We start from the raw sequence: 12,635 nt of genomic DNA on the forward strand, positions 1-12,635 counted from the left end.
ATACACCTTGTCTTCTTGTCCAGCAACAACAAAGCCAGGCGGCTGATGCACATATACCTCCTCGTTGAGGTCTCCATTCAGAAATGCGGACTTGACGTCCATCTGATGAACAGACCAACCCTCCTGTGCCGCCAGAGCCAACAAGACTCGAACGGATTCCATGCGTGCGACAGGGGCGAAAGCATCATCATAATCCACGCCTTCTTGCTGGACAAAGCCACGAGCGACAAGTCTGGCTTTGTGTTTGATAACATTACCGTGTTCGTCCTTCTTCAATTTGAACACCCACTTCAGGGTGATTGGACGGTGACCAGCAGGAGGCTTCACAAGCTCCCAGGTCTTGTTTCTCTCTACTGATCGCAGCTCTTCTTTCATTGCTGCGCACCACGCTGGATCTCTCTTGGCTTCAGTATGCGAAGTTGGTTCGCCAGAGTGCGTTAGATGCAGCTCTGCGAACAGGCGAGTTGCAGGTGGCGGTGTGGGCTGCTGGCCAATGATATTGCTGACAGTTCTGTAGCGAAGTGGTTCATCCTCGTGATAAGCATCCAGTCGATCATCATCATCCTCCAGAGGCGTGGCATGCTCAATCTGAGGACTTGGTGGCGGTGGTGACACTTCCAGTGCCGCTGGAGCAGAATTAGCTTGAGGATGAGTTGATGCGGAGCCCTCTGTTCCTTCAACTCCAATTGGGCTGTTTGGTGCGGATGTTCTTGGTGAATCCGGGAGCAGAGGCGACGACGGCGGCGCTGGTTCGCTCACCTCCTCTGACCAGGCATACTCAACTGTGAATTCACTGCTGTTCACAGCTGATGGCCCAGATTCCGGCGAGGACCAATCCCAGCCATGTTCTTCATCAAATACAACATCACGGCTGATCCTGACACGCCCGCTCACAGGCTCAAACACCCTATAAGCCTTAGCTCCTTCTGCATAACCAATAAACACTCCAGCTTCACCACGATCATCAAGTTTCCTGAGCTGAGACAAACGGCGAGTATATGCCACACAACCAAACACCTTCAGATGGCCAACAGTGGGTGTTCGGCCATGCCATGCTTCATAGGGAGTGACATCACCTAGAGCCTTGGTTGGTGACCGATTCAGAATATGCACAGCAGTCATCACTGCCTCCCCCCAAAACTTGGCTGGCATCTGGCGCTGCTTGAGTAAGGCACGTGCCATGGCCACCACGGTTTGATTTCTACGCTCCACCACGCCATTCTGCTGTGGTGAATGAGGAGCACTGTAATGCCTTTTGACTCCTTCATTGGCACAATAAGCAGCAAATTCTGCAACAGTAAACTCTCCTCCATTATCTGTGCGCAGAACTTTCAGTTTACGCCCACTTTCCACCTCTGCAGCAGCCTTCACCTTCTTGATAGCATCTGCTGCAGCATCCTTAGATGACAGCAGCACTGCCCACATGAATCGTGTGGCATCATCTACAAGCAGCAGAATATAGCGATTACCTGCCGAAGTTGCTGGTGTAACTGGCCCACAGAGATCACCATGCACCAATTCAAGGTGATCCTGAGCACGATATATTGCTGCAGCAGGAAATGATCGCCTCCTCTGTTTGGTGGTGACACAAGTGTCACACACTTGCTCAACATGATCGATCTTTGGCATCCCTCTTGCCATTTCCTCCTTGCCAAGCCTCCGCAGGGCCTCAAAATTCAGATGCCCAAAACGCTCATGCCATTTCCATGCCTCCTCATCCCTGCGCGCAGCAAGACACACTGGCTGTGCTGTCTTCATATGCAGTACATACAGCCGGTTCGCGCCACGCCTCACCTTGGCCAGTAGGCGACCGCTGCTGCGTTCCCAAATTCGCAGTACTCCATCATCAATCACCACCTTTGAGCCATTCTCATCAAGTTGACCGAGGCTCATGATCGAGTTCTTCAACGCCGGAATGAAATAAACTCCATGAAGAACACGATGCTCACCAGTCTTTGCTTCAAAAACAATTGAGCCAACGCCCTTGATTTCCACCTTGGACGCGTCCCCGAACCGAACCGTGCCTCGAACGTCCGTGTTCAGGTCTGAAAACAGGTCACGCTGCCCAGTCATGTGGTGTGTTGCGCCTGAATCAAGGTACCAGCCGCCAGCCATCTCTTCATCATCTGCTCCTAGATAAGCACGTGCACGTGGCTCAAAGAACTCAACGCGCTGCGCTGTATAGTTGAGCTCCAGCGTGCTCTGTTCCATCTCAATGAAGCCGTGAGACAGAAACAGAGCTGCATCTTCCTCACACTCAGCAAACTGGGCACGCCCTTCATGTCCTCCTTGCTGCCCAGCTTGGTTACCGCCGCCACGGCCTCCTCCACGGTTTCCGCCGCCGCGTTCACCACGATTTCCTCCCCCGCCGCCGCGCTCTGTTCCATCACGGCGCGGCTGGGGACATTCACGCGCCCAATGCCCTTCCTGATGGCAGTTGAGGCACGTGTTGGGGCCAACACGGCCGGCGCCATTTCCTTCTCCACGTCCGCCGCCACGGCCAGCACCTCTGCCCCGTCCGCGTCCACTTCCGCGGCTGCGTCCTCCACCACCGCCGCGCTGGTTCTTGAAACCAGAACCGCCAGCTTCTTCTGCGCCTTTCTTCTCCTTCCTGAAACGTGCACGCCACTGCTCCTCAGTGTACAGCAGCTTGCCGTTGATGGACACCGGCTCTGTCACAGCTTGCGCTTCACGGTCATCCACCGCCTTTAGCCTTCCTGTCACTTCTTCAAGCGTGAGCGCCTCGAAGTCGAGGAACTGCTCAATGGCGACGACGATCTGCGCGTACTTGGTCGGCACCGTGCGCAGAAACTTTTCCACGACACGCGCCTCATCGATGTCCCTGTCTCCATGAAGCACCAGCTGCTGGTGCAGAGTTGACAGCCGCAGGGCAAAATCCTCCACCGGCTCGCCAGGCTTGACGTCAATGTTCTCCCACTCCCGACGCAGTCGCTGCAACGTCGCTCGGCGGACCCTGTCCACACCGATACGAGTCGCAGCGATGGCATCCCATGCCTCTTTTGCCGTCGCCTTGTCGAGGAGCGGGAGCCCCAACTCCTTGGGCACAGCAGCGACGATCACCTCCAGAGCTCGCCTGTCGTCGCGAAACTGCACTGGGCCTCCTTCGACAGCTTCCCAGAGGTCGCGCGCCTGCATCCTGAGCTTCATCGTCTGGCTCCACTCATAATAATTGGTCTTGTCCAGCATTGGCCATGATGTGCCGCTGCCGGAATCGCGGTAGACCACCCTGCCTTGCGGCGACTCATAGCGACCGCCGCCACGACGCCTTCGGTCACGCAGTGGTGACTGTGAACGGCGCCTGTCCCGCGGCGGAGTCCGCGGCCGCCGGTTCCTCCGGTCCTCCTCTTCTTCTTCCTCCTCCTCCTCCTCATCTCCCTTCTCTGCTGCTATCTCCGCCCGCAGCTCCTGCGCTGTCCTGGCTGCCGCCTCCGCGGCTGCTGCAGCCTGCTGTGCCGCCTTGACAGCCAGCGCCGCCGCTTCCTCTGCTGCCTTCAAGCGCGCAGCCCTGCCAGAGGGGTCGCCCAGCTCGCCCTCAGCGGCTCCCTTGGACTTCCTAGCCCGGCGCTCAGAGGAGGTTGACGACATGGAGAAGATGAGAAGGTGAGAAGGTGTCTAACCTAAGCTCTGGTACCAATTGTTAGAGGTAACAGAGGAACTAATCAGCCAGGGCTTGAACACCCAGGCGACTGCTCTTTCATATATAGGAGATAAGTAGCACATTGATTACATTGATGGCTCATTAGAGCATTAACTAAACAGCTAACTGCCTGGGTACTTGCACAGTCACTTGTGCTGCCCAAGGCCTTAATAGCAGAAACATAATTAAGCACAGATAACTAAGTGATAACTGGGAGCAGGACTTAACTTCTACAATGGATACTGTAGCACTTTTTGGAAAAAGTTTTTGGAACTAAACATGGGCTAATATTCCTATTTTTGTTGTGGATTCTGAGTTGCCTTTATGATTCCTCCAATGCAGGCGTATGACCAACATCTCAATATGATACTTGGAGATGTTGAAGAGGTAGTGACTACTGTAGAAATTGATGATGAGACCTATGAGGAGATCGCTCGTGGAAGTATCTTTCTCTGCTACATGTTTCATCAGTTTCTTCAGGGATTAAAATTGATTTCCATGTTTGCACATTAGTAGCTTTTATAGAGTGTGTAGCTAAGTTCAGCTAGCCAGTTTGGGCTATGCGCCACATATTTGAAAGGGAACTTGTTAGATTGCCTCATCCGTTATTGCCACACATGCTTGCCATTGAAGCAGAGCTGTTTCTGCTCTATCAGTTGTTTCTGCTTGATGGAGTGATGCTGCATAACATAAGAAGATCACCGTTACTGTACTGTTTGAATGTTTTAGTTATTAGCTGTCTCAACAGGTAAAACTCCAAGGTTTGACATTATAGATTGTCCCAATACTATCAAACATCCCTAGCCCAAACAAAGAACAATAGCAGTCACCACTTTTCTCCCACCTGTCTCCCCGTTCGCTTGTCTTATAATTCGTACTTTTCAGCTTGTTTTTTCAGCCAGAACAGTGTTTTTCTCTCACAACAAACAGCCGGAAGAGTGTTTCGGCTTGTTTTTTGAGCGAAGAGAACAGGGCCAAATGTCACAGAGCTATGCCATTGTCTGTTGCAAGCTAGACCTACTGTGAGTTGTGTAGTGGCAGCTTGATGAGCGTTGTCTCTGAATCCTCATCAATTTTAGCCCCCGTGCTGGGGTGGTATTAACTATTAACGTTGCTTGCCACTTGGTAGGTGCTTTAAATTCATCTTGTGTGCCATACTGCCTCAACTGGCCCTGATCGCTTGGCTTATCGGCCGTACTTTTTCAATAAAGTAACAGTGTTTTTCTCTCATAACAAATCAGCAAACAGTACTTTTCAGCCAGGTTTTTCAACAAAACTTATTCTGCAACTTGTTGGTTGCTCTGCTGCATTGTGGGCATGTTTGATCCTCGTCCTGGAGGGCCAGGCACGCCTGTGGTCGGATGCACCTGCCTAGGTGCAGGTCCCCAGGCGAGGGCACAAAGCAAACAAGCCTTGTAGTCTTATGGTTCTTCACCAGAACAAGCATTAGGTTGCTCCGTGCATTGCTTGATCTAATTACATCCTGACACATGCATGATATTTGAATGCAAGATTTTTTCTTCTTAATATTAAATGATATATAGCTCTGATGCGTGCTCGAGAAAAAAAATATCTGCATGCAAGAGTATCTTGTTGTAGTGTTCTGCGTGCTTACGTGCCCACTAGACATTAGTACTGCTAGTTTATTCATACACTACAACATCACCTTTTTTCTCCTCATAATTGCATAACTGAGTATCACAGATGGGCATACTATAGTATCTTACTGTGACGCAGTGCAATACTGCAATGTTGATATGGTAGCATATGTTATTGTAGCATCACCAATTAATAGAATCACTGATCATTTGAGATGCTCAAGCAAAACTTATTCATATGATTACATTGGTACTGAAAACAATATTTAATGAATTAAAATTAGTGACAAATTGTGTTTTGCCTGCCAACAGCAGTTGTGGACTGTGCGCACATTATTTCCTGACCCTGTTTTCCTCTCTTTGTGCACGTGATGTGTACAGCATATAAATGAAAGCATTTATTTTTGTAAAAAGAAGTTCAGTGATTTTTTTTTTCTAAAATATCATCATGTTTTATCTGCTAAATTTGTTTTTTCTCATTTTTGGTTATCTTAAATTCAGCATGATCAACGCTTTTTTTGGTTGATTTTATATGCCAATACAAAAAGTTTAGTTACTTTTGGCCTGTTTGGCACAGCTCACAGTGGCTTCATGAGCTGTTGTGCGCTGTTTTTTTTTTTTTGCCAAACACTTATTTTCAAAATAGCTTCATGAGTGAAGCTGTTTTTTCCCTCCTATCACAAAGATATGAGTTGGGAAGAAGCTGAAAAAAGTAGCTTATCCTAGCTTCATCTCCCATATTATAGTCATTCTATTCATTGTTCCATCATGTAAAGCTGTTTTGTCAAACACTTGTTCCAAAATAACTCAGGTTCAACAAAAGTTGCTCATGAAGCTATTTTGCAAAAAAAAACAGCTTATACAGTGAAGCTGAGTTGTGCCAAACGGGGCCTTTATCACTAAAGGTTTGTTGTATTGATGAATTAACTGTCTTGTATTGGCTATTCCAGACAAGTAAACACACTATCCCCTTCCTTTTTGTCTAAGGAGATGGAGTAATACTACAGCATGTTCGCTTGTTGGTTTCTCCGCTCTTGCGGACTGTGTGAAAGTTTCGGTGGAGCATGCATTTGGCAATTCTACCGGCACTAGTTTTTCCTTGGATAAGCAAAGCGGTAGGTTTCTGAGATGTTGCACAGGTTTAGACAAGGGCATTATACATTTGTACTTCAACAATGACTGTATTTGAATGAACCTGAGTCAACTTGCCGGCGGGCTCATTCGCCGCTAACCCGTCTCGCTTGCCGCAAAGTTTATTAGCGGGCTTGCGGCTTGCCACAAAGCTGCGGATCTTGTGAACAAGTGTTCCGCGGACACAACAAACTTGTATGCAAGACCCGCACGACGTACAGTACAATATCGATGTATTGAAGATCAAAGCAGAGTTGGCTGGAATAGAAAAACATACAATACGAGATACACGTACAGTATTCACGAAAACAAAGTGAACTGACTGAAACTTAGCCAAAAAAACAGAGAAACTTGCAAAACAGTAAACATATAATACAACTTCTGCTAACCTCATTTGAATGATTTCACATACAGTACAGGATCTTCTGTTAGGAGACTGGCTCATCCTTGGTGCCGGAGATCTCACATAGTGCACACGTGAGGCAAATGACTTCCTCTGCATTCCTTCTGAATGATTTGAAGCATTAACAACATATGACTTCCGTTTCGACAGCAAGGACTTGATCCTATCCACGCTCCTTGATGCTGCATCTTTGCCAAGATTAGGAGAAGCAACCGTTCTTTGTATCATCGGGTAAGGTTGAAGATGACAATCCTGCATATGGTGACCTCTGGTGTTTGGCTCTGGAGTGGCGCATCCTTGGCGATGCTAGGATCCTATTCAGTAGCGGGGACCTCATAAATTGCACGTTCGAAGCAGATGACTTCCTCCGCTTCTCTGTTGGAGGCTTTGGAGCATTAACAGCAGATGACTTCCGTTTCACTAGCAATGACTTCTTCAAGTTCACACTCCTTAAAGTTGTATGCTTACTCCTTTATTGATCTGCTTCTTGACCACTCAATTCTTCTGGCGCAAGCTCAGATGGCAGGGTTGTCATGTCCACACCAGCACATCTAGATAGAATACAATAACATGATAAGCTAGAGGACAACCAAATGGTGGCAACAAAATGTGGACTACAGTAAAACTAGATATTTGTAGTAGACGATTTAAAAGATCATATTTAAAGATTTCTAGACAATAATTAATCATGTTTTTAGTTTGTGTTGATGCTCAAAATTGATTCGGTCCAATTTTTATATGAACACTATGTTCTGGTGATTAATATGAACTCGACATAGGACTGTGGAGTCTGTATAATTCCTTCAGGGTCCTAAAACATAAATGCAACTAAAAACACTCTGCTGAAAGCATCCTTTACACTATGAGTGTCAACTGTACAATCTGCTCCACTCCGTATATCAGTTCAAGAGAGAACAGTAGAGGTAAACAACCAAAACCAAAGGGAACCGAGCAAAATCCTTACCCATATTTATCTGTCTGTAAGAAATTGCAGGACGACGAAGCCACACCCGAGATCTGGCGCCCCAATCCCGCAGAAGCCGACGCTAGGATCTTGGAGGCTTCATGGCCCCTATCCTCTCCTGCCTCCTCTTGCTCCACCATGGAGGAGCACGAGTCGAGGGCCAGGTTTCGCCGCCTGCCACGGCCGGAATCGGTGTTCCATCTACGCCAAGGGCCAGGACGAGCCGGAAGGGCGAGCGGAGGAGGGCGACGCCCGACGCCACCGTACCGTGACGGCGCAATAGCGGTAGGGTTCAGGAGATGCAGTTGTTGCGGGTCTCGCGGGTTCTTGCGAGCTTTGTCTCTTGCCCAACGGGTTTGGCGGGTTCAAAGACGTTGGGCCAAAAAAATTTGCAGCTGGGCCACTACAGCCACGAAGGGAAATTTTGCGGGGCGAGTGTGCGGGGCGAGTTAAGAGCCCGCGCCGCCTGCAATGTGAAACCTGAGTAAAGTAATGCTAATGATATCGAGTTATTGATCAATCGTTCCTGTAAGTTGTGGTATCGAGTCATTGACTGATGGGTGGTGAGGCTCTTCACAAGGAGAATTCTGTGATTCTGCCAATTGTCAGCGTGATCGCTGGGCTGGCTGGCTGGGGCTGGGCTGGCCAGCCCCTTACACAAAACACTGTTCATCAGAACCAGCCAGCGGTACTTCTCTCTCGCGTAAACGAACCAGCAACGATACGAACCAGCCAACCGAACGGGGCCTGTTCTGATAATGTTGTTAGAGTGAAAATGAGTCAGGCTAGCCAGACTTGTGGGAATTGCCTCCGGCCTGTACAACTCCACTGGGCACAAAGCAGCGGAGTTGACACGGATTCGCGTGCGTATTACGGTCCGTGCCATTGTCACCCTGTACAGTACTGGACAACCAGTTCCAAAGTTGAAGTTGGTGGACCGGACGACAGGCAGTGGCACCAAAACCGGTACTGACGATCATGTGCATCAGGACTTCGTTCCACCATCTTTTCCTTTCTTTTATTATGCTTATTATTATTAACAAATATGTGCGAATCATGACATGTTCATGTGCATCACGATCTCTGTATATCTCTTGAAAAAACGGGCATCACGATATCAAAAGGCTTCCAACAGCGTAGTAGATACCAGTCTTTAGGTGTGAAAGGACTTGTAGCCCAGCGATTATAATTTATAAGAGCCTCAGCAGTACCTGGGTTCTACTCCCGTGGGAGTGAGTTTTAACGAATTTGTGCTTTCAGTGATAGACGACGTTTTTGTCGATAGCAAGACATCTATGGCGACTTCATCAATCTTGATAATTTGCCGGTCCAATGTACGTGCGTTGTGAGTGGCTGTGTTGTAATGTATAATTCGAAAAAAAATACTAGTCTTTAGTTTGTTTTCGAAGGACCGATCTTAAATCATACTGCTGATATTTGAGAGCATCTGGATTGGATTGGAGCACATGCTGCTCGTTCACATCGGTGTTCCGCTTTGACTGAACGTCTGAGCCCTGTTAGGCCTTGTTTGCATGTAGTTGGATTTACATCAATTTATATGTGTTGGGATAGATTTGAGTAGAACTTGAATAAAATTTCATCCAAATCCGTCACAAAACATATGCATCGGGGTTAATCCGACGACGTCGGAGGGCCTTACCCGTGGTCCCGTCACCCCGTGGGTTAGAGAGGCGAGAGCCTTGTCGGTTCGGATGCGCCACCGCACCGTGCGCCACCTTTTGGCGGTGCCCCGATGGATAGCTGGGATTGGGAAACAGCTCGCGACTCGGAGCCGCTGGCAGTGACGCCATTGACGCGCAAAAGCGAAGTTTCCAACGCCTGCGCGGCACCGCGACCCACGTGCTGCCGCGTCGACCCACTACCAACCCAGTGGCCCCCCACGCGCAGCGCTCCGGACTCTGGCGCTCCCTCCCATCCTCCCCTATAGATGCGCGCGGGCCGCTGCAATGTTTGCCGTGTCCCCATTCCCACCCACCTGTTCCAACATTTTGGTAAACATTTACTAGTTCGCCGAGCGCGCGCGACGTGAGAGACGAGCGTCGATCGGTCAACCCGAACTCGTCTTCCGGCAGGTACAGAGCAGAGGTAGCGGAAGATGAGCCAGGAGAACGCAGGAGCCAGCAACGGGCACCCCGCCGAGGAGCATCAGGACGTGATGGAGGTGGAGCCGAAGCAGCGCCGGGCGCCGCGGCTGAACGAGCGGATCCTCTCGTCGCTGTCGCGGAGGTCCGTCGCCGCGCACCCCTGGCACGACCTCGAGATCGGTACGTGAACCCGCCGTCGTCTCTCTCGCCAACGCACGCATTTGTTCGTTCCTCAGATATGCATGGCTCGATCAGAGGCCTTCTTCTTCAATTCGAGGATAGCGCTTGCTAACCGACCGACGACCGGTCGTGCGTGCTTTCAATTTGCAGGTCCTGAAGCTCCGGCCGTCTTCAACGTCGTAAGTATCTGAATCCCATTATTCCCCAGCAAGCAAGCAACCAAAGTTGCAGCATGCAAATCGATCTGGGGCGTGAACGTGTCTGATCCGGTGTGTCGAGCAGGTTGTGGAGATCACCAAGGGGAGCAAGGTGAAGTACGAGCTGGACAAGAAGACGGGGCTCATCAAGGTGGACCGCGTCCTCTACTCGTCCGTCGTGTACCCTCACAACTACGGCTTCATCCCGCGGACGCTCTGCGAGGACAACGACCCCATGGACGTCCTCGTCCTCATGCAGGTGACTGACTGATCGCTGTCAATCGTCATCTCAGCCTTTATTAATTACTCTCGCCTCTCGGGTTGATTATTCACCTATTTTGTTTCTAATAAGAACATATATCCGCATGCCATTTGCATTGCATCCAGGAACCAGTCCTCCCCGGCGCCTTCCTCCGCGCCAGGGCCATCGGCCTCATGCCTATGATAGATCAGGTACGCAGATGATAGATGAATTATCTCCATGCATGGTTCCATCTCCCTGCAATTCGATCCCGAGTTGCAACCATTCGCACCGATCTTATCTAACCTTACCAAAATGTTCGGAACAGGGGGAGAAGGACGACAAGATCATCGCCGTCTGCGCCGACGATCCCGAGTACCGCCACTACAACGACATCAGCGAGCTTTCTCCTCACCGCCTCCAGGAGATCCGCCGCTTCTTCGAAGACTGTACGCTTTCCTGTCTCACTGCTCCGTACTCGCTAAATTTCCGTGGTCCTTGCTGGACGCGCCCTTCAACCGTGTGGTTTCTTCCAGACAAGAAGAACGAGAACAAGGAGGTGGCCGTCAACGACTTCCTGCCCGCCGCAGCTGCCCGCGAAGCCATCCAGTACTCCATGTAAGTCCTGGTCAATTGGTCATTTATCTCGAGGATGACATGAAAAAGACATGTACCATATATCGGCTTGGATCGAACTCCGGATTCGTGTTGACATGATCTTGGTGTTTTGTGCAGGGATCTGTACGGTCAGTACATTATGCAGACCCTGCGACGGTAGAGCGTGCTGCGTGCCCCCATTTTCTCTCCCCCTACCGGATCCCATGCGAGCTGAAGCAAAAGCACAGATCATCAGAATATTTGTGATCTGATTGATAGCCAAGTCACATGAGTTGTCAAGCTTGTCGACCATATCTTTCAAGCGATATTTTAGCCTGTATCTTCCCTTATTAGTCTTTTGGAATTTGTCCACAGTGTGGTTTGATCTATGTACTCCTCTTCTACATTTTTACAGAACGAATCAATAAAATTAATAGTATGCTATTTTGTTGTTTCGTCGACCTACTCCTGGCCTGCACATCTGCATATTGCTGATGGGCTGATACCAGATGGGCAGATGGCAGAGACTGAAGAACCGATTGCGGCTCGCAGCCACGTTTCCGGTCACGGAGTTTCTGCTGGATAGTTTGGCTGTTCTTGTTGAATGTCTTGGTGTGAGCAATTTGGGCTCAGCCTGTTTGGAGGGGCTCCGGCGGCTCTGGCTCCGTCTACTATAGCTACACTGTAGAGGAGCCGTCGGAGCCTCCAAATCGCAGCTCCTCAAGCTTCCTCTCCTTCGCAGTGCATTACAGTGTTGAGGGAAGAGGAGCCGGAGCTGCGCCAAACATGCACTGATTTGTTTCAGTTTTCGTATCGGTGTACACTGGCAACTACTACAACTTCTTCAGCAGGGAAGCAGCTGCTACTACCAACTTCTTCAGATGTGTCAGGGAGTGACAAAGTCCTTATGTTCCGAAAAACAAAAAGAATTATGTACAGGAACAGTCTGACAGCTATGCACTAGATCAATGTAAAGGACGGTTGGAGCATCACAAATCTGATGATTAACAGGAAATCCAAAACCAGGGGCCAAGCATAACTGCACAAGTTTTTTTTTGTCTTTTGGGAGATAAACTGCACAAGTTGATAGATCTATAAGTCTTATGTTTATCTATAGTAGTTGGTGCTGTGTCAGCACTCTTATCATCTATCTTATCTTATTTTAGCATCTACTTTAATAGTTGGAATATATTGTACTGTCGGGTTCATAAACCCGGAGTTCCTCACGGACCAGCTTCTCAACAAAGACTCGGCCCAGCAGACGACGTTGCGAACGACGCGCAACTCCTAGGCCGGCCCAAAAATCTAACGACAGGCTCAGAAGGACGATCCAATCTCCGACCGAAAGGCCTAGCCTAGGAGGAACGGCGTCCGCTTCCGACTCTGGCCTGCCTCTCCGACCGGAAGGCCTTGCTTCCGTCTCCGGCCCGCCTCTCCGACCGGAAGGCCTGGCCAACAACGCTTCCGACTCCAACCCGCGTCTCCGACCGGGGATACACCGAACCTCTGCTTACAGCTCTTCTCTAACTAGCGCAGTCGGAGCCGACTGGGACCAATCGAC

General features: G+C 49.7%; 1 protein-coding gene and 1 pseudogene across 1 annotated transcript; one reads left to right on the forward strand and one right to left on the reverse strand.

The window, feature by feature from the left end:
- Window positions 1–4,263: 4,263 nt before the first annotated feature.
- Window positions 4,264–8,640, reverse strand: LOC136510979 (uncharacterized; annotated as a pseudogene).
- A 1,093-nt stretch (window positions 8,641–9,733) lies between these two features.
- On the forward strand, window positions 9,734–12,174 carry LOC136514009 (soluble inorganic pyrophosphatase-like). The gene is made up of 7 exons (XM_066507993.1): window positions 9,734–10,039; window positions 10,190–10,218; window positions 10,322–10,495; window positions 10,624–10,689; window positions 10,806–10,926; window positions 11,014–11,095; window positions 11,213–12,174. Exons 1-7 carry the CDS (start codon window positions 9,871–9,873, stop codon window positions 11,253–11,255), a joined length of 684 nt encoding a protein of 227 aa, XP_066364090.1. The 5' UTR covers window positions 9,734–9,870; the 3' UTR covers window positions 11,256–12,174.
- The last annotated feature ends 461 nt before the right edge of the window (window positions 12,175–12,635 follow it).

This window comes from Miscanthus floridulus, chromosome 16 (assembly GCF_019320115.1).
Source record: "Miscanthus floridulus cultivar M001 chromosome 16, ASM1932011v1, whole genome shotgun sequence".
NCBI classification, from domain to species: Eukaryota; Viridiplantae; Streptophyta; class Magnoliopsida; order Poales; family Poaceae; genus Miscanthus; species Miscanthus floridulus.

Excerpts from the sequence above, each read along its gene's own strand:
- LOC136514009 (XM_066507993.1), top strand. The coding sequence starts at position 9,871 with ATGAGCCAGGAGAACGCAGGAGCCAGCAACGGGCACCCCGCCGAGGAG. Across the intron at positions 10,496-10,623 it reads ACGTCCTCGTCCTCATGCAG|GAACCAGTCCTCCCCGGCGC; the intron begins GTGACTGACTGA and ends CATTGCATCCAG. Across the intron at positions 11,096-11,212 it reads GAAGCCATCCAGTACTCCAT|GGATCTGTACGGTCAGTACA; the intron begins GTAAGTCCTGGT and ends TGTTTTGTGCAG.